The following is a 22832-nucleotide window of genomic DNA, read 5'->3' on the forward strand; positions in this document are numbered from 1 at the left end:
TTAGAATTTGAATAAGGAATCAATGTTTGAGTATTATGAGGTGATAATTTTGGTCGGGGCGTGATCAAATCCAATAAAGCCCGAAGGGTTTTATGATAGATTTGATCACGCCCCGACCGAAATTATCACCTCATAATATTCAAAGAATAATTTCTTATTACTTATATTTATATAATTCTAAGCCATCGTACGAAAGCAAACTCCGCTGGCGCCTCAATTTGGCGTCATTTGTATTATGGGTTATATAGTACAAAAGCGATACGTAGTGTTATCACAGGCAAAGACACTGGAAAATGTAAATATACGTAAATAGTTCATACAAAACTGCATTTAATAGTTGATAAACATGTTAAACATGCGTTAGAAAGGATATACCGGTATTTCGACCAGTCGTAGAGAAGGTTACAATTGCACTTCTGAGAGAAAACACATCTCTATTAAATTCAAAACAGTCTTATTCACTAGGTTAAGTAAACAGCAAGCTTTATTAAATCACACTCTGCAGATTACAAACGTTTCCTATATATTGGCGCATTGTAAAATGAAAACAAAGTTCATATAATCATACTGAGTTCAGTGGAAAAATGGGTTGTGAATCTTGCTTAACTGACATCAAAGTCATAAATTATAGTCTCTATTTCACATATTTAATTTTCTTCAAATTGCCTTTGCAGTACTCAGACACAAACAGATTGTCATTGTTGTCCACACATAAACCCCAGGGATGCTCCAGATCACAGTTATCAATGTAACGGAGAAAATGTCCATTCTGATCCAGAATGAGGATACAATGGTTGTTGCTGTCTGCTGTCAGGATACGACTCTGACTGTCTGTTGTGATACCATAGGGTTCAAATGGTTTGTTCTTGGCTACTGAGGGATGACCGGTGTATCTCCATCTGAGTTTCCCGTTCTGATTAACCACCACTACTGCACCAGCCGCCCAGTCAGCTACACAGATGTCATGGTTTTTGTTCTCTGTGATATATTTAATGGCAACATTCCTTGAGTACAGAGGTGTACCTTCATCATCAAATTGAATTGTTTGTTTTTCTGTAGATCTCGAGTAACGGACAACTTTGGATTGAGTTAAATCATCACTGTACATGGTAACCAGGAGATCACCTGTAGAGGTTATACACATATTGACAGGCGTCCATTCCTGTATTCTGATCAACTCTTCTGTTTGTCCATTCTTTACATTATACACTGTCCTTGTTATAACGCTAATGTACAGTAGATCCCCATCACTGTCTACAGCTATATTACTTGGAAATTTTCTTGATTTGTTTTGGATTGTCTGAAGGAGTAAACCTTCACTGTTGAAGCATTTGATATTGGTCTCTCCACTGGTCCAAATTCTGTCTACATTTAGACAGGTAACACTACATAGTTCTTCATACCCAGTCTGCATTGTAGTAACAAGCTCCGGTTCATCCAGCAGTTCCCTGACTGAAGTGATGGGTTGCTCTAGTGACAAAACATTTTCTTCTGTGGCCGTAGATAATGGTGTGATCTGTCCAAACAAACTATTCAGCTTCTCATGGTCTATTGGTTTTGGAATGAATATTGGCATTGAAACCTTAACCTTGGGTGGAAGCTTGCTAAGCTCTCTGATCTTAGAGCTGTATTCAATGGATGGAGATACTTCATTAGATTTCTCGATTTTCCTTATGGTCTGTAATGTTTCTTGAATGAGAGACTGTATTTGTTTGATTTCATTCTTTAAAATGTCTCTGTGTTTCGCTTTCATCTCGCTAATTTCAGTTTTTATTTTGTTGATAACGATGTCGATTTCTCTGTGCCATTGCTCTCCTTGTTTGAACATTGTTGTTGTAAGTTTCTCATATCCTCCATCCAGGCTGGCAAGCTGATTTTCCAACTCGAGTGCAATTTCTTCATACTTAGCGGAAATATGATCCTCCAAGTCTTTTGTGTCTTTTATAATATCATCTTTCTTTGTCTTGAAAACTTCTGCAACTTCTACAAATGTTTGTCTTCCATGTTCTTCAGATGCTATACAGGAAGAACAAACAAAAATGTTGTTGCAATCCTTGGACTGAAATTCACAATTTTTTTGTTGATGTGTTTCACACTTTGCATAAATGAGGGTTGGTCTACGTTCCTGGAAAGGGACAATTTTATGTTTGTCATATCCATCTGAGATGTGATCTCCTATACAGGGTTTACATAGGTTGACATGACAAAAGTTGCAGTAGCTGTCAGTGTGTACAATGGCGGTCTCACATAGGTCACATCGGTGCACATCCTGGGCACTCGAATGGGGATCCATTGTTGCTCTATGAAAAAAATTAAGACTTTTCTTAACCATATAAAGAAAAAAGTGTACTACGAAAAAAAAACCCACACAATTAACTGCATACAACTAAGGTAATATTTTCAGGGCTAATTGAAAATTGACTTTTTCCCCCAAAATATAATCGAAAAAGCATATATTATGTTATGAAAAATAGTATGCTGATTTTGTTGCCATAGTGAGTGAGGCATCCTTTATATATGTCAATTTAAATATCACTGTGTTATGTATTGCTTGTATAATGATGTTAACATTAAAAAATTTAATGATTATACACGTAATAATGCAAATGAAAATCAAGAATACTGTATAGAATTTTTGTTGTTTTTGTTGTTTTTGGGGTTTTTGTTTTTTTTTGTTTTGCTAAATTGCATTTAGCCATATTTGTTAAACCACTTTTCCCAAAAGTGCAAGATTTTCAACGAAATATTCGCAATTGAAAAGGTACAGAACGGGTTAATTAAGCCCTGATTTAAATCTTTATACACACAGTGCTGAAATATTGTTGTAAAATATTTAAAATAGACCTCCTCCCTCCCCCGTTTTTACTTCTTTCAGGGATGCAGATAATTTTAATCATTGGAGGATTAAAATCACTTCACAATTAATTAGTTCACAACATTGTTGCGTATGATAAGTATGTTGAACAAAATATTCAGAACATAAAATCTAATTTAAATCGAAAGTAGCTTTATTTCACAAACAATCAGAATTTTGTGTCTTAATCGCCAGAACTATCAACTTTAAAAGTGTTGCTTAAGAGAACAAGTAATCATACAAACCTTGTTAACAAGAAATTACACAATTTCTAACTGACTGGTATGCGTTCCCTAAACATGACTGATCCTGTCTTGAAAGTAACCACCTGATCATATATTTAAAAAATAGAGTTACTTCCCTTACCTAGTGTAGCAATTATAGGAGCTTTTTTGCTTGTTTGTTCATTTGTTTATTTTCATCTTTTATTCAGTCGTATCGTTAAATTCTTACGAGTTTGTACTAATGATATTTTTCGGAAGTTCAAATTCATCTAACTTAAAAAAGAAGAAAATATTTATAAATGTAGTTAAATAAATGCGATTTAAAAGCGTGTTTCATATAAACCGAGAAAAATAAGACAGAATGTAATTTACTTCTTAATTATTTTAAAACAAAAAACTCAATAACTGGGATTTTCTGCTTAGATTTTTTTTTTATAAATGCGGTAAAATAGGGGAATACTGTTTTTTGTATACATAATCAACATATGATTATGTAACATACTCAATCCTTAAAATACTCTATGTATCAAATCTGGTTGAAATTTGCGCGGCAATTTTTTAAGGAATGTCAGTCGCTACTATCATTAAGCGATGCAGTTGCAACTTTTAATGACAAAAACTTGTAAAATTGAGTGCAAGTTATTTATGAAATTACACTTTTCTAATTTTCTCAATATTTAGTAATATGTTTTGTTTTACTATCACAAATTTAGAGAAATAAAAATTATGTTATTCCATCACAATCATCATTTAGTAAATTAAATACAATTTGTATATATACATGTACTGTATACTGTACTGTATACATGGAAGACTTAAAACAAGCAGACAAAAATGTGTATAATTTTGGGATCAAAGTTGTTTACCGTATAACTGGTTTTTAATGTGGGTACAAATATTTCCGATTTTATCCTGAAATAGGTATATTCATTTTTTGCAATTGTAATTTTTACGATTTCACTTTGACACCAGGAATCCAGTTACCGAGTAAAACTTTTTTACTCCGCTTGCACGTTTAATGGTCGACGAAGATCCATGTACACTGGCGTAGTGTCCTATCTCAGCTCTCTCGCTCGGTGAAAAAATCATGTACTTTCCTCTCGGAGTTTTTGGTGTATCAAGAACATCGGTCACTTTCTTATTACACTCAGTAATTTTTCTAGACGACATTTATTCATTTAAAGGTCCGGTAGTGTCAGGAAACTTACTTATAGGCTTCAAATATTTCAACAGCGCCATTTTGCTGGCAAAGCGTAAAGTGACTGCTAACTACGGGGTATTCACTGACCAATTATCGATACGCAACGAAGCGTGAATTCGGACTCTATGAAGAGGCCACACATGGGGTATGTTTATGGGGACATTTTATGACGCTTTTTTGCGATTGAATTTTTTGCGATTAAGACTTGATCGCAGATTTTCGCAAAAAATAGCATCCCATAGAAAAATCCAATTATACGGTATTACAAATCAATTGTAATAAGACAGTAATTCAGATAGACATATTTCTCCAGCCTCTCCATCTCCCTGTGGGTGACTTCGATCTTCTTCTGGATGAGGGCCTCCTCCCTTGTCTGCTGAGCCAGCTTCTGTTTCTGGGACTGGACCTTTCCCTGATCGTCTGTTGTAAGGAAATTAGTTATTTATAAAATGTAAATACAATGTACATAGTTAAAATTAATTAATGTTTTAACAAATAGATTACTAGACGCATATGACTTGAATTTTTAAACGGGTTATCTTATTATAAAAACATGTGTATCATACCTTGTACAGTGTATTAACTACTCAGTGATCATTGAAAAATATTAATCACAGGTATATAATACAGAGGTCTTTTAATAATTTAGTTGTAATATTTACCCATCCATTTTTGAAAGTCCTCTTTCTTGACCTCTGTCAATCTGCGTGGTGGCAGCTTTGGCTCCTCTTCTGAGACAAACGTCAGACCGAAGGCCAGCCCACCCTTCCTCTCAGTTACGTCCTCAGTGACCATGGCACGGCGCACCTTCTCTACACCTCCGCCTCCTCCTTTATCACTCCCACCTTGTTGTTCTTCGCAAAACAACTCTGCAACAACCCCATATCGATATACACAACTTGACAGTATCTATCGCTAAGGCTATTGATGCTTAGACAATTGTGACGTCATAATATAATTAAAGGCGCATTTATGACGTTATAATTACGTGGTAATGCACTATATTCTTCACTTTGTTTTTTTTTTTCGCTTTTTAACCGGGTTTTCCAACGGAAAAATCCGGTTATTAAAATGGTGAAAATGGCGGGCGGGCGGGCGGCTGCCAAAAGGGTACCCTCATTGTACGGATAACTCCTCCTACAGTTCTCAAGATAAGAAGTTGTTCTTTTGCAGATCAATTGTACATATATCAGAGGTGTGCATATTGCTAGGATTTTGATTTCCAATAATTTATCAAAAAAATACCAGCTTTTGAACTTAGTCATTTTTTGGCAAAATATTGCATATAGGGTACTCATTGTACGGATAACTCCTCCTACAGTTCTCAAGATAAGAAGTTGTTCTTTTGCAGATCAATTGTACATATATCAGAGGTGTGCATATTGCTAGGATTTTGATTTCCAATAATTTATCAAAAAAATACCAGCTTTTGAACTTAGTCATTTTTTGGCAAAATATTGCATATAGGGTACCCTCATTGTACGGATAACTCATCCTACAGTTCTCAAGATAGGAAGATGTTCTTTTGCAGATCAATTGTACATATATTAGAGGTGTGCATATTGCTAGGATTTTGATTTCCAATAATTTATCAAAAAAATACCAGCTTTTGAACTTAGTCATTTTTTGGCAAAATATTGCATATAGGGTACCCTCATTGTACGGATAACTCATCCTACAGTTCTCAAGATAGGAAGATGTTCTTTTGCAGATCAATTGTACATATATCAGAGGTGTGCATATTGCTAGGATTTTGATTTCTAATAATTCATGAAAAAATACCAGCTTTTGAATTTAGTCATTTTTTGGCAAAATATTGCATATAGGGTACCCTCATTGTACGGATAACTCCTCCTACAGTTCTCAAGATAAGAAGTTGTTCTTTTGCAGATCAATTGTACATATATCAGAGGTGTGCATATTGCTAGGATTTTGATTTCCGATAATTTATGAAAAAAATACTAGCTTTTGAACTTATATATTGCATATACATTGCATATTGCATATACATGTAGGGTACTCCATTTCACTGGATGAGGGTTGACATGGATTATGGATACAGTTTACATAAAAGAAAACCCGGTTTGCTGTCACATTGACAGCTTTTCACTTGTTTAAAAATGGGCTTAAGGCGGGTTAAACTCAACATAAAATTGCAAGAACGTGCGTAGTTAAATATCGTAATCTGGGAAAAAAAACAAACCCCCCCCCCCCAAAAAAAAAACACCAAAAAAACCAAAAAAAAAAAAAACCCAAGAAAAGCTTCATTTAATATATAACTTTTGGTTTGCTGCATTTTAGAATTTTCATTTGGTAAAATCTTTTGACAAGATCTTGAATATACATTGTAAACACGAAACAAGAACATATAGCGCATTTTTTGGGGGTGTTTTTTTTACTTTTTTTAACCTGGTTGTTGAACGTTGCTCGTCATTTTGGACTACTTTTATAAACTAAATGTATGTTACTTTCATAAGCTGAAAATATACGGTCTCTTTAAACTAGAATTTCATAATTTTTCAAAAGAATTTTGAAAAAAAGGCTTGTGGAATTAGAATTATATATATTAATAATTTCAAAATAAAAACAACATTATAAGACAATTTCAATAATTCTTTTTTATAATTTCTATTTTTATAGCGTTTCCTTTTTACATATTATGAAGAACATATATTAAAAACCCCGAAATTATTTATTTATTTTTTGAGAGAAACAAGACTATTGTAATTTAACGAATTGCGCCCTATGCAGAATTGCAGTTGCTCAGGTGATCATTATGGAGGTTGAATGATCAAAAAATGGGCATTAGATCGTCCGAAAATTTTTAATATGATATTATGATATTTTAATTCCTAAAAACAGAATCATTATTTTACAGCACAGCTCAACTTATGTGAATCAAGGCCATATAATTAAAGATGGTACATGAAATTGACATTAAGTACGTACTGTTTACTTCTGACGCTTTATTTACGCGTAATAAATGTTTTGGGTCTCATAAATGACTTTAAAGAATTTGATTTTATCTATTTAAATTTCAACTTACGATACAAACACTTTATACACCCCCTTCAATAAAACAAAATCTTCAAAATAAAGATAACAAGGTATAAATAAATAGAAGATGCTTCGTTTTTTAAATACCGGTAGGGAAAAAGTATGAAATTAGTTAATTTCTTAATTTTCGTTAAATATAGTATTAAAAGGTTTGTTATAATAACGTCTTACATGTATATTTTTTTTTACAGCTACTTGCGTTTAATTCATATATAAACCTTCTCCAAAGTTCGAGTTACCTTTCTTTCTATGTCGATATTTTTTAAGTTTATCACCCTTGAAAAAAGCACAGTTAGATTGATGGAGTGAGGAACGAACCGTGATCAACCGGGGGTTTCGTAGTTATATATATAATGATATATCCAAGTATGATTGTCACAACCGTTAATGATACAACGCCGCTTAGTAACATACAAATCATATAAAAGTATTACAACAATTAACAAAGAATTATATATATCATTGGTTACCCAAATACAGAAAAGCTATTCTGTAGATCTAGGAGAGGTTGTAGAGACATGTACAACCTCTTAATATCAGAGAAAAATATTATAAACCTGAAACCAAATGGTGAACAACAGCAACTGATGCAATGATTGTTTTGATTCAAGAACTGGTCGCTGATAATGATCGATTGACGAATAGCTAAGTTACTTGTAGTAAAACTTTCTTCGGCGACGGTTTATGCTGTTTTCATAGAATATCTGAAACTGAAAAGGCCTAACGCACGATGGACGATGGATATTTCGTATTTTGACAAAAGAACAAAAACGACAGTGTGTAAGAATATGAATTTTTTTAAAAAGATAATCAAATACTGTGATGATCACCAACTGTTTGAAACGCTTGTAAGTGGGAACCTGTATTCATTGCCGCCAACCACGCAGAATAACTGACAACAAAATATTGTTGACAACACAGCAAAACTCCAAGACATAGCAAAGGGCAAGAAAGAGCCAACCAGAGCTCAAAGAAAGTGATACTAGTGTAGCATTTTCTTCAATGGTAGTAGTAGTGCTACTAAAATTCCTATTGTGAAAGACCGTTCCGTTTCCGGGCGTGTCTACAAAGACGAAGTGTTGATAAAATTAAAAGATGTATGACGATGTGTAAAAAAAAATTAAATGAAAGGTATGTGAGAGGAGAAGTACGATACATTGATCCTCTTACGACAAATGATTGTGATTCACGCACCAAGGAAAGAGAGCCTCATCGACGCGATCATTCCTCGCCGCGGACCAGTCCTTGGCGAATGATTGTAATTATAACAAAACACATGTGGATAAGGCTAAGTCGCGAAAATTAGTCGTCGCGAACCAGTTTATCTCACGTTAATCGCGAAATAAAGTCGTAACTAATAAAATATTGTTTACCGTATTCATTCATACAAAGTGTATCTTAATAAATGTACAAATACATGTAATATCAGTTCTAAATGACACGAGTCTTCACAGAGAGATCGCTTGCTCGTGGTAGACGCCACACAGTAGTATTTTCATTCTCCTACGTTTAGTTGTCAGTACTCAATGTGTTTGTGTTGCTCTATGTAACCAACCTATTTTTCTCTTTTTAATTGGATTTATCTACTGTTGAACACAGTAATTTTTCAAAAGTTCATTCTTTCATATACTCTACATTGTATAAATATGACAAAATAAATCGTGTAAAATTTGATATTTGGTTAATCATGGGTTTGTGGGTCACTATGTCTGTTCAACTTTTTGTTGACATTTTCGTTATGTATAAAAAGTGAATTAGACCAAATTTTTTTCTTATCATATTTTTCTTTGTAAAGAGCCGAATAAAGATTCTAGAATGAATCGTATTGATGGATGTCTTCCATTTTTTGTTGATACATAAATAAATATTCTTAAACTGTATAAATGTATTGAATATATTAAAAAAAATAGAAACATACATTTTTATTGATATTTTCGTTTTATAATAATTAGTGACAACAAACACATACTATCAGCGTTAAAAATCAATGTATGAAAATAGAAAATAGATACTGTAGAAGATTTTCCCTTTAAATTATTACTTTTTTAAGGACAATTCTTAAAGACACGATTTCCACAGCAATTGCGTAGATCCACGCTTATTGTTTAACTGTCGCAAATGGATCTTCCTACATGCGCATTGTTACGTTTTTCACACAATACAGTATTTGCCCGATAATTTACAAAAATGTGGGAAAATATGTAAGGATATAAACGTAAATTTAATAGTTCATACAAATGAAAACTACATTTAATAGATGATAAACATGTGACTTGTCATAATGCTTTAGATTGGAGATGTTTAGCCCAGTCGTAGAAAAGGTGAACATTTGTTTTCTGAGAGAAAACACATCTCTAGTAAAGGAAACTTGATTTTAGTAAATTGCAAGCTTTATTTGAAATCAAACTACACAGATTACACACACATTTCCTGTTTGTTGACTAATTGTCAAATGTAAACAAAGTACATAAATCCGTATTGATTATTTATGGAAAAATGGTGACGTTCGATTCTTGTTTAACTGACATCAGAATCATAAGTTATAGTCTCTGTTTCAAATATTTAATTTTCTTTACATTGCCTTTGTTTAACTCACACACATACAGATTGTCATTATTGTCCACACATAAACCACAAGGATCCTTCAGACCACAGTTATCAATGTAACGGAGAAACTGTCCATTCTGATCCAGAATGTGGATACAATGGTTGTTTTTGTCTGCTGTCAGGATACGACTCTGACTGTCTGCTGTGATACCACGGGGTTTAAATGGTTTGTTCTCGGTAACTGAGGAATGACCAGTGTATCTCCCTCCGAGTTTCTCGTCCTGATTAACCATCACTACTGCACCAGCCTTCCAGTCAGCTACACATACATCATGGTTTCTGTTCTCTGTGATGTATTTAGTACTATAATTCCCTGAGTACAGAGGTTTACCTTCATCATCTAATTGAATCGTTTGTTTCTCTGTGGATCCCGAGTAACGCACAACTTTGGATTGAGTTTTATCATCACTGTACATGGTAACCAGGAGATCACCATTAGATGTGACACACAGCTTATTAGGTGTCCACCCCTGTAATCTGATCAACTCTTCTGTCTGTCCATTCTTTACTTTATTCACTGTTCTTGTTGACCACTCAGAGAACAGTAGATACCCCTCACTGTTTACAGCTATATCAGTCGGGGGGTTTCCTGATTTTGTCTTAATAGTTTGGAGGAGTGAACCTTGAATGCTAAAGCATTTGATATCATTGGCCTTTCCACTCGTCCATATGCTACCATCATTTAGACAGGCCACATTGTGTAGTCTTTCATACCCAGTCTGTATTGTGGCAACAAGCTTAGGTTCATCCAGTAGTTCTTTGACTGAAGTGTTGGGTTGCTTCAGTGACAAGACATTTTCTTCTGAAGCAGTAGATAATGGGGTGATCTGTCCAAACAAACTATACAGCTTCTCATGGTCTATTGGTTTGGATATGAATGTTGGCAGTGATACCTGAACCATGGGTGGAAGTTTGCTGAACTCTCTAATCTTAGAGCTGAATTCAATGGTTGAAGATACTTCAGTAGATTTCTTAATTTCTTCCATGGCTAATAGTGTTTGCTGTATAAGAGACTGTATCTGCTTTATTGCTTTCAAATGTTTCTTTAAAATGTTTCTATGATTTACTTTTATCTCGCTTATTTCAGTTTTCATTTTGTTGATGATGATGTCGATTTCTCTGTGCCATTGCTCTCCTTGTTTGGACAATGTTGCGGTAAGTTTCTCATATCCTCCATACAGGTTGGCAAGCTGATTTTCCAAATCGCGTGCAATTTCTTCATATGTAGGAGAAATAAGGTTTATAAGCTGGTCTGTATCCTTTTCAATATTTTCTTTCTGTGCCTTGTAAACAGTTGATATATCTACAAAAATATGTCCCCTGTGTTTTTCAGATGCAGTACAAGAAGAACAAACAAAAATATTGTTGCAAGATTTGCACTGAAATTTACAATTTTTGTGTTGATGTGTTCCACATTTTGGATAAATGAGGGTTGATTTTCGTTCCTGAAAAGGGACAATTTTATGTTTGTCATATCCATCTGAGATGTGTTCTCCTATACAAGGCTTGCAGAGGTTGACATGACAAAAGTCACAGTAGCTGTGTACTATGGCGGTCTCACACAAGTCACATCGGTGCACATCCTGGGCACTAGATTGAGGATCCATCGTTCTATAAAAAAAAAAATAAAGACTTTTCTTATTAACCATATAGATAAAAAAAATGTAGTAAGAAAAACACATATAATGTAATATTTTCAGGGCTATTGAAAATTGACTGTTTTCCCCAAAATATTACCGAAAAATTTCCAAAGTAACTGTTGAGTACTGTGTTATGAAAAATAGGATACTGATTTTTGTTACTATATTGATTGAAGCATATTTATATATGTCAATTTATATATCAGCCTGTTAAGTATGGTTTAATTATTATGATGAGAACATTCATTTAATGTTTAACACGTAATATGCAAATGAAAATCAAGAGAACTGTGTAGAATTTTTTTCTACTCACTTACTTTGAGCCATATTTTTTATAAACTACTTTTTCCAAAAGTGCAATTTTTCGACGAAAAATTCCCAATTGAAAAGGTACAGAACTCTGTGCTAAAAACGTGTAAATTAAGCCCTGATTTTAATCTTTATACATATACAGTGATAAAATATTGTTTGAAAATAATTAAAGACCCCCCTCCCCCCGGTTTTTACTTCTTTCAGGCGGATGCTGATAATCTTATTTTTTGGAGGATTTAACTCACCTCACAATTAATTAGTTCACAACATTGTTGCGTATGATATGTCTGTTGAACAAAATATTCAGAACATAAAATTTAAATCGAAAGTAGCTTAATTTCTAAAACAACCAGAATTTTGTGTTTTAATCGCCAGAGCTATCAATTTTTAAAGTGTTGCTTAAGAGAACAAGTAATCATACAAACCTTGCAAAAAAGAAATTACACAATATCTAACTGTCTGGTATGCGTGCTCTAAACATGGCTGATCCTGCCTTGAATGTATATTTAAAAAAATTAGAGTTACTTCCCTTACCTTGTGTAGCAATTATAGAATCTGAAGTTTTCTTGCTTGTTTGTTCATTTGTTTGTTTCCAGTTCGTATTTATTTGTATCGTTAAATTCTTACAAGTTTGTACTTATGATTTTTCCTTCGAAAGTTTAAATTCATTAAACTTAAAAAAGAAGAAAATTCATACATGTGGTTAAATTAATGCGATTAAAAAGCGAGTTTCATATCAACCGGGCAAAATAAGACAGAATGTAATTTACTGCCTAATTATTTAAAAAAAACACTTAATAATTCGGACTTTCTGCTTAGACTTTTCTTTATAAATGCGGTAAAAGTGGGGAATACTATTTTTTTTATATACATAATCAACTTTTTATTATGTAAATTAAAATAATCAATCCTTAGAATAATCTTTGTACCAAATCTGGTTGAAATTTGCGCGGTGATTTTTTAGGGAAAGTTAGTCGCTATTATCATTAAGCGATGCAGTTGCACCTTTTAAAGACATGAAGTTGTAAAATTGAGTGCAAGTTATTAATGAAATAACACTTTTCTAAATGTCTCAATGGTAGTTATTTGTTTTGTTTTACAATTAAAAATTTATAAAAAATGAAAGAAAATGTTATTTCATCACGATTATCATTTAGTACATTAAATATAATTTGTATGTACACATTTACTGTATACATGGAAGACTTAAAAAAAAAAGCGGACAAAAACGTGTATAATTTAGGATCAAGGTTGTTTATTACAATTCAATTATATATAAATAAATTATATCTCTAAAGTTCGAGTTACCTTTCTTTCAATATCGATATTGTTTAAGTCTATCATCCTGTAAAAACCCCACAGATTGATGAAGTGAGGAACGAACCGTGATCAACCGTAGGTTTCGTAGTTATATATCTAATGATACATCCAAATATGATTGAAACATTGATACAACGCCGCTTAGTAACATACAAATTATATATCTAAAAGGATTAAAACAGTTAACAAAGAATCATATCATTGGATACTTAAATACAGAAAAGCTATTGGAAGATCCAGGAAAGGTTGTAAAGACATGTACACCATCCTAATATCAGAGAAAAAAATATTATAAACCTGAAACCAAATGGTGAACAACAGCAATTGATGCAATGATTGTTTTGATTCAGAAATTGGTCACTGATAATGGTCAATTGACTGTTAAACAAACAGCTAAGTTGTAATAGAACTTTCTTCGGGACGGTTATACTGCTTTAATAGAATATCTGAAATTGAAAAGGCCTAACGCACGATGGACAAGGATATCTCGTATTTTGACAAAAGAACAAAAACGACAGTGTGTAAGAATATCAACAAAAAAAAAAAAAATTAAAAGATATAATCAAATAGTTTGATGATCACCAATTGTTTGAAACGCTAATTAGTTGGAACCTGTATTTATTACCGGCAACCACAAAGAATAATTGAACAACAAAATATTGTTTACAACACAGCAACACTCCAAGAAATAGCAAAGAGCCAACCAGAACTCAAAGAATGTGTTATAGCATATTCTTCAATACTAGTAGTTGTGCTACTAAAATTCCTATTGTGAAGGACTGTTCCGTTTCCAAGCGTGTCTACCAATACGAAGTGTTGATAAAATTAAAAGATTATCATATATAACGAAGTGTAAAAAAATAAATTGAAATGTATGTGACAGGAGAAGTACGATACATTAATCCTCTTACAACAATTGAGTGTGATTCAGGCACCAAGGAAAAAGAACCTTATCGACGCGACTATTCCTCGCCGCGGACCAGTCCTTTGCGAATGATTGTAATTATAACAAAACACATGTGGATAATGCTAACTCACGAAAATTAGTCGTCGCGAACCAGTTTATCTCACGTTAATCGCAAAATAAAGTCGTCACGAATAAAAGATTGTTTCCGATATGCATTCATACAGAGTGAATCTTGATAAATGTACAAATACATGTAATATCAGTTCTAAAAGACATGAAGTTTCACTGAGAGACCGCTTCCTCGTGGTAGATGCCACACAGCAGTATTTTCATTCTCCTGCGTTTGGTTGTCTGTACTCACTGTGTTTGTGTTGCTCCAACGAATCATTCTATTTTTCTCTTTTTAATTGTATTTAAGGGCATTGGCAACGAAGTGCTCCGGATTTAAAAAAATCCGCACCTGCATTTTCTCTTTTATACAATGAATTAGAGTTACCCCTCTTGAATTGTTTTCCAACTGGGAGTAATCTCCCGTAATATGAGCTCTTTTTGAATATTATGGTAAAAAAGCAGTGTTTCCGAGGTAAACAAAGTATGTCATCACTGTCATGAATAAAGATGAAGCGATATTTACATATCGCTCTGCGTCAACAAGCAGGTTACATGGGCCTCAGAAAAGAGAGGAGCACATTCCTATATGGCAAACATTGTGAGAAAGATTTTAAATGACCTTTCGTTTTCTTATTTACTATTGACAGACGACCGAGGAAGGGGGGGGGGGGGTCAGACCTACCGCAACATCTTTAAGATATTGACGAGCGAAATAAAAAAAAGAAGTGAACCAAACATTGATTAACTCCGATACTCTTTAACAAAAGACAGTAGAGCGAGAGTCTAAATTCATTTATTTTCATACCTATTGTTTTGATATTATAGTACAGTACACACATATACATGTACATGCATGAAATATTATATACACATAAACTATTCATAGCTGCTTTATTTTGTGGACAATGAGATTATTTCTAAATTAAACTGACCTCATTGCTAAGTCAGAATTTTCAATGACTCACATTTTAATTATTGATTTGTAAAAGAGACATTTCTGACAATAAATAATGAGTTACTTTTGCTCTCTTAGAGCAAGCCTAAAGGCTAACTAGGAATTCAAAAATATTAGAACCTTCTTCTTTCTTGATACCTCAAAGATGCATTTAAGTACCGGTATAGATAATTGTTAATGACCTTTATTATTTACTGTGTGTGTGTACTGTGACAAAATCAAGGACGGTAACTCTTGGATAGGATAGAGCAAATTGAGGTTCACACTTTTCTGAAAATATTCGCCCTATATTTCATTATCAGTAGGATATCATATAAAATCGGTTTACAATAATATGTATCATTTAATTTATAATCACATATCTCACTCATAAAAAAATTGCTCCTTTCAAATATTAATTATTGCGATTTGTTCCTTTAATTACATTGAAATCAATGTTGAATGCGAAATTAATATTTTTGGAAATATTTTTTTAATTAGGATGGAAAGAGGGGTCTCTAGTGTCTGTTGTTATCTATATAGACACATATAAAATCAATTAAAAATTTATGAAAAATTTTGTCCAGAAACCAGGAACGTTGCCAATGCCCTTAACTACTTTTGAATACCGTGATTTTCAAAAGTCCAAGCTTTCATATGATATATAAAAAATGCAAAAAAACCACATTTCCACGGCGACTACGTAGATCCACGCTTATTTGTTAACTGTCGCAAATTGCCACATCTTCTTATAGGCGCATTGTTACTTTTTTCACATAATACAGTATTTACCCGATAATTTATAAAAATCGGGGGAAATATGTAAGAATTAAACGTAAATTTAATAGTTCATACAAATGAAAACTACATTAAATAGTTGATAAACATGTCATAATGCTTTAGAAAGGATATGTTTAGCCCATTCGTAGAAAAGGTCATCATTATATTTCTGAGGGAAAACACATTTCTAGTATAGGAAACTTGATTTTAGTGAATTGCAAGCTTAATTTGAAATCAAACTACACAGATTACACACACGTTTTCTATTTATTAATTGTGAGATGAAAACAAAGTACATAAATTCGTACTGATTGATTAAATGGAAAAATGGATACGTGCAAATCTTTTTTAACTGACATCAGAATCATAAATTTTAGTCTCTATTTCAAACATTTGATTTTCTTTACATTGCCTTTGTTGCTCTCACACACAAACAGATTGTCATTATTGTCCACACATAAATCATAAGGATACTCCAGATCACAGTTATCAATGTAACGGAGAAACTGTCCATTCTGATCCAGAATGTGGATACAATGGTTGTCACTGTCTGCAGTCAGGATACGACTCTGACTGTCTGTTGTGATACCCCAAGGTCTAAATGGATTTTTCTTGGTAACTGAGGGATGACCGGTGTATCTACATCTGAGTTTCCTGTCCTGATTAACCACCACTACTGCACCAGCCCCCCAGTCAGCTACACAGATGTCATGGTTTCTGTTCTCTGTGATGTATTTAGTGTTATTATTTCCTGAGTACAGAGGTTTACCTTCATTATCAAATTGAAATGTTTGTTTCTCTGTAGATCTCGAGTAACGGACAACTTTGGATTGAGTTTTATCATCACTGTACATGGTAACCAGGAGATCACCTGTAGATGTGACACACAGCTGGATCGGCCTCCATCCCTGTAATCTGATCAACACTTCTGTCTTTCCATTCTTTACTTTATATACTGTCCTTATTGACAATTGAGAGTAGAGAAGATTCCCATCACTGTCTACAGCTATATCAGTAGGGGGTTTTCCTGATTTTGTCTGTATAGTTTGTAGGAGTGAACCTTGAATGTTAAAGCACTTGATATCATTGGTCTCTCCACTTGTCCATATGCTACCATCATTTAGACAGGTCACATTCCGTAGTTCTTCATACCCAGTCTGTATTGTGGCAACAAGCTCTGGTTCATCCAGTAGTTCTCTGACTGAAGTGTTGGGTTGCTTCAGTGACAAGACATTTTCTTCTGTAGCAGTAGATAATGGGGTGATCTGTCCAAACAAACTATACAACTTTTCACGGTCTATTGGTTTGGATATGAATGTTGGCAGTGATACCTGAACCATGGGTGGAAGCTTGCTAAACTCTCTGATCTTAGAGCTGTATTCAATGGTTGAAGATACTTCAGTGGATTTCTTAATTTCTTTCATGGCTAATAGTGTTTGCTGTATAAGAGATTGTATCTGTCTGATTTCATTCAAATGTTTCTTTAAAATGTCTTTGTGTTTTACTTTTATGTTGTTTATTTCAGTTTTCATTTTGTTGATGACGATGTCGATTTCTCTGTGCCATTGCTCTCCTTGTTTGGACATTATTGTTGTAAGTTTCTCATATCCTCCATCCAGGTTGGCAAGCTGATTTGCCAAATCGCTTGCAATTTCTTCATATGTAGGCGAAATAAGGTTTACTAACTCTTCTGTATCCTTTTCAATATTTTCTTTCTGTGTCTTGTAAACAGTTGATGTGTCTACAAAAATATGCCCCCTGTGTTGTTCAGATGCAGTACAAGAAGAACAAACAAAGATATTGTTGCAAGATTCGCACTGGAATTCACAATTTTTGTGTTGATGTGTTCCACATTTCGGATAAATGAGGGTTGATCTTCGTTCCTGAAAAGGGACAATTTTATGTTTGTCATATCCATCTGCGATATGTTCTCCTATACAGGGCTTGCAGAGGTTGACATGACAAAAGTCACAATAGCTGTGTACTATGGCGGTCTCACAAAGGTCACATCGGTGTACATCCTGGGCACTAGATTGAGGATCCATTTTTGTTCTAAAAAAAAAAATCAAAGACTTTTCTTATTAACCATATAGTAAAAAAAGTGTAGTACGAAAAAAAAAACTACACACAATGTACTATTTTCAGGGGTAATTGAAAATTGACTGGTTTTTTTTCCAAAATATTATCGAAAAATTCCCAAAATAACTGTTGAGTATTGTTTTATGAAAAATAGGAAGCTGATTTTGTTGCTATGCTGAGTGAGGCATCCTTATATATGTCAATATAAATGATTAAACACGTAAAATGCAAATGAAAATCAAGAAAACTGCGTAGAATTTTTGTTTTTTGCTAACTTGCATTGAGCCATATTTGTTAAACTACTTATCCCAAAAGTGCAATTTTTAAAAAAAAATTCCCAATTGAAAAGGTACAGGACACTGTACCAAAAACGGAAAATTAAGCCCTGATTTAAATTTTTATACACACAGTGCTGAAATATTGTTGTAAAATGTTTAAAATATAGACCCCCCCCCCCCCCTCATTTTTCATAAATCGAAAGTAGCTCAATTTTAAAACAACCAAAATTTTGTGTTTTAATCGCCAGGGCTATCAACTTTTAAAGTGTTGCACAAGAGAACAAGTAATCATACAAACCTTGCCAACAAGAAATTACACGATCTCTAACTGTCTGGTATGCGTGCTCTAAACATGGCTGATCCTGTCTTGAATGTAACCATCTGATCATATATAAAAAAAAATTAGAGTTACTTCCCTTACCTTGTGTAGCAGATGTTTGTTCATTTGTTTGTTTCCAGTTCTTATTTAGTTGTATCGTTAAATTCTTACAAGTTTGTACTTCTGATTTTTCCTTCGGAAGTTTAAATTCATTTAACTTAAAAAAGAAGAAAATTCATACAGGTAGTTGAATTAATGCGATTAAATAGCGTTTTGCATATAAACCGGGCAAAATAAGACAGAATTTTTAACTTACTGCTTAATTATTTTAAAACAAAACTCAATAATTGGAATTTTCTGCTTATAGTTTTCTTTATAAATGCGGTAAAAATGGGGAATACTATTTTTATATACATAATCAACATTTAATTATGTTAAATTATTTAATCCTTAATATGATCTTTGTACCAAATCTGGTTGAAATTTTCGTGGCGATTTTTTAGGGAATGTCGGTCGCATTTATCATTAAGCGCATCTTCCCAAGTCAAGGGTTTCTGATCCACTCTGCTCTACATAAATTAAACCCTAGGGTTTATGTGGAGCGGAGCAGATCAGAAACCCGTGACTTGGGAAGATGCATTAAGCGATGCAGTTTCACCTTTTAATGACATAAACTTGTAAAAATGAGTGCAAGTTATTAATGAAATAACATTTTTCTTAATTTCTGAATATTATTTTTATAGTAATATGTTTTGTTATATTATTACAAATTTAGAAAAAAAAAAGTTATTTCATCACAATCATCATTTAGAACATTAAATACAATTTGTATAGATACATGTAATGTATACATGGAAGACATGAAAAAAAAAGCAGACAAAAACGTGTATAATTTTGGGATCAAGGTTGTTTATTACAAATCAATTGTAATAAGACAGTTATTGGACGCTGAGATTGACATATTTCTCCAGCCTCTCCATCTCTCTGTGGGCGACTTCGATCTTCTTCTGGATGAGGGCCTCCTCCCTTCTCTGCTGAGCCAGCCTCTGTTTCTGGGACTGGACCTTTTCCTGATCGTCTGTTGTAATGAAATGAGTTATTTATAAAATGTAAATACAATATACATAGTTACATGTAAAGTTCATAAAAAGTATATTAATTAATTTTTTCAACAAATGGGTTACTAGACGCATATGACTTGAAATTATAAACGGGTTATCTGATCATAAAAACATGTTTATTGTAGTTTTTACAGTGTACAAACTACTCAGTAATCATTAAAAATTAATAATCACAGGTATATATATATTACAGAAGTCTTTAATATTTTGATTGTAATAATTTACCCCTCCATTTTTCGAAGTCCTCTTTCTTGAGCTCTGTTAATCTGCGCGGTGGCAGCTTTGGCTCCTCCTCTGAGACAAAGGTCAGACCGAAGGCCAGCCCACCCTTCTTCTCCGTCACCTCCTCAGTGACCATGGCACGGCGCACTTTCTCGTACACCTCCGCCTCCTCCTTCATCACTCCCACCTTGTTGTTCTTCGCAAAACAACTCTGCAACAACCCCATATCGATATACACAACTTGACAGTGTCTATCGCTAAGGCTATTGATGCTTAGACAATATTGTGACGTCATAATAAGTTACACGCAATCGTGACGTTGCAATTACATATCTCTAGAATGATTCCCTGATATCATTACTGTTGTTATCCATTTGTTCATATTTTCGACAAACCCAAATATGTTAACACGAACTACATGTACATTGTGAGTCAGATATTACTTATCTTAATACATTAGCAAGATGTCTGAGCCCCCTACTCTTTTTGCAGAGTTAGACCTAACCAATGGGCACATAGCATCATAGAGGGTTCAGCCCCCCCCCCCCCCTTTTTTCTCGCAAGAAAGATAATTTTTGCGAAATTTACAATGAAAAGATGGAAAATATTGAAATGTTGGAATCACAGGTATAGTAGCCCCCCCCCCCCCCCCCCCCCCGCACGGATAAGGATTTTCAAGATTTTGAGAATTAGTTTTTTTTCCCTATCCTTGTCAAGATTTCAGAGGATTAGTTTAGCCCCCCCCCCCCCCAGTTTGCGTTCATTCCCGAAATTCTGCAAAAATTCTAGATCTGTACGGATTCACGAACTACCTACAAAGTTTGCTACAGGACGGACCATTTCCCGACAAAACGCCCTGCATGGAGGAAAATCGTCAGAACCACTTTTGCATGTATCATTGCAACATAAACTACAGCGTCAGGACCATTTCCCATTGCCACCCCGACTTCTCCTTTTTTCGTAATATCTTTGGATATTACAGATCTAGAACCGTCGTCAATTTGAAATAACCCAGAAGTTATTAAATCAATTTATGTAAATTTATCTGCACACTGACCTCAAATATTCGAGATTTCAACGAAAACCAAGTTTTCCTAATGTGTCAAAGACTCTTTACTGGTCAGTGTTTTTTCTCATGACTCTTGTGCTTGCCTAGCCACGGCAACATACGAGATCTATGGTGGATCAGCATTTTGAATGTCGTCGATGTTCGACTGTCAGCAGAATGGTGTGTTTTTACCGACGACGATCTGTTCTTGGTTCTTCTCGGTCAACAAACACTCAACCAACTATGTCACTCCAAATATATCTCCTTTCGCATGATCAACTTCAGATTAGTGAACAATACCGCATGTTCTCTAGGCAAGGGTTTCTGATCCGATCCGCTTCGCTCTACATAGCGAAGCAGAGCCGGAAACTCTTGACTTGGGAAGATGACAATCGCAACTCTATTAAACCTAGCGACACTTCAGTTCTACACTTTGACTGTTACGTAACAATTTATTTAAATGTATATTAAATATTTATTTATTTATTCACTTGTTTATCCCTTGTTCACTTTATTACGTTCATATGTTCAGCTCTTCCTGTATCAACGTCATTATTCACATTGACTTAATTTTACATTGCACCATTTCTGTAAATTGTTGATTATTTATATTACTTCATGAGCTCTTAGGAGGGAAATAAAAAGGATGTATGAATGTGGCATTTTAGAGTTTTTATTTGTTTTAACAAAATTGTTAAATACATACATTATTTTTCATTTTACACATGAAACACACAGCGCAAATTTTTATTATTTTTTTCAGTGCGTCATTGTTTTTAACTTTGTTAAAAAATATCGTTGAATGTTGCTCGTCATTTCGGACTACTTTCTGAAAACTATTATAAACGAGACATAGGTCTCATAACCGCATAATATCTGTACTAGAATTCCATAATATTTTACTTTTTGAGAGGGAGAAAGCTTACGGAATTAAAATTAATGTTCATTAGAAAATAAGGAGAATTTCAATATTAATGCATTATGAATTTTTGATTTTACAGCATTTTCTTTTTAATATTTTTAAAGGGTTTTGTCAATCATAATCTGTTTTTTTTTTCATTATAGTAAAAATTCAATTTTACACATAAGGAATTTTGACTTGAAATTTGCAGCTGAAATTGCTTTCAAGAACGTTTGTGGTTAAATATATTCTGAGAGAGGAAAAGAAGGTTCATTCACTATTACAATGTATTTTTGGTTTGCGACATTATAGAGTTTTTATTAGTTAAAAATTGTTAGATAGATATTGTATACATGAAAGAACACAATGTGCAAATTCATTATTTTTTTCAGTGCTTTATTGCTTTTAACTTAGATTTAAAATATTGTTACGGTTGCTCGTTACTTTGGTCTACTTACTGGACACTAAATTAAATGTAAACGATAAATATAGGCCGTCTCACTACCGAATATCCGCTTTCCCTTTAAACTAGGAATTCATTTATATATTTCACTTTTTGAGAAACAAGGCTTAAAAATATACAGAATATTAATAATTTTCAAGTTTTATTTTACCCAGGAAAAAAACTCATGTTAAAGATATCGAGATGGAATACAAGTAAACAATGCTTTATTTTGCATGAAATTAGTTTCTAAATCTTTATTCAATTATGATTAAAAGCTTTGAGCCAATAACCTCTTATTTTTTTAATTTTCACTTGCACTTTATTTATTCCAATTTTCATCAAATTCCAAACCACTTTCCTCATGTTTGAGTTATCTCCCTTTCTATGCCGAGATTTTAATATACTCGCAGTTATGATACGTCCAAGTAAGATTCGATGTCGCACCAGAAATAGCAAAAAATAAAAATCTAAA

The 22832-nt window shown here is 33.5% G+C and overlaps 3 protein-coding genes and 1 pseudogene across 3 annotated transcripts; all 4 read right to left on the minus strand.

Annotated features, from left to right (window-relative positions):
- Positions 1-199: 199 nt before the first annotated feature.
- On the minus strand, positions 200-11550 carry LOC128159577 (uncharacterized). Its single transcript, XM_052822704.1, has 2 exons — positions 9918-11550; positions 200-2007 (listed from the first exon to the last, which is right to left on the minus strand). Exons 1-2 carry the CDS (start codon positions 11548-11550, stop codon positions 635-637), a joined length of 3006 nt encoding a protein of 1001 aa, XP_052678664.1. The 3' UTR covers positions 200-634.
- LOC128159576 (uncharacterized) lies at positions 4359-5178 on the minus strand (annotated as a pseudogene).
- A 4645-nt stretch (positions 11551-16195) lies between the features above and the next one.
- LOC128159567 (uncharacterized) lies at positions 16196-18705 on the minus strand. The gene is made up of 2 exons (XM_052822696.1): positions 18603-18705; positions 16196-17999 (listed from the first exon to the last, which is right to left on the minus strand). Exon 2 carries the CDS (start codon positions 17990-17992, stop codon positions 16328-16330), a length of 1665 nt encoding a protein of 554 aa, XP_052678656.1. The 5' UTR covers positions 17993-17999; positions 18603-18705; the 3' UTR covers positions 16196-16327.
- A 767-nt stretch (positions 18706-19472) lies between these two features.
- Positions 19473-20349, minus strand: LOC128159571 (uncharacterized). Its single transcript, XM_052822700.1, has 2 exons — positions 19970-20349; positions 19473-19701 (listed from the first exon to the last, which is right to left on the minus strand). Exons 1-2 carry the CDS (start codon positions 20259-20261, stop codon positions 19562-19564), a joined length of 432 nt encoding a protein of 143 aa, XP_052678660.1. The 5' UTR covers positions 20262-20349; the 3' UTR covers positions 19473-19561.
- Between the last annotated feature and the right edge of the window lie 2483 nt (positions 20350-22832).

The sequence above is a fragment of the Crassostrea angulata genome, chromosome 8, assembly GCF_025612915.1.
Source record: "Crassostrea angulata isolate pt1a10 chromosome 8, ASM2561291v2, whole genome shotgun sequence".
Taxonomy (NCBI): domain Eukaryota; kingdom Metazoa; phylum Mollusca; class Bivalvia; order Ostreida; family Ostreidae; genus Magallana; species Magallana angulata.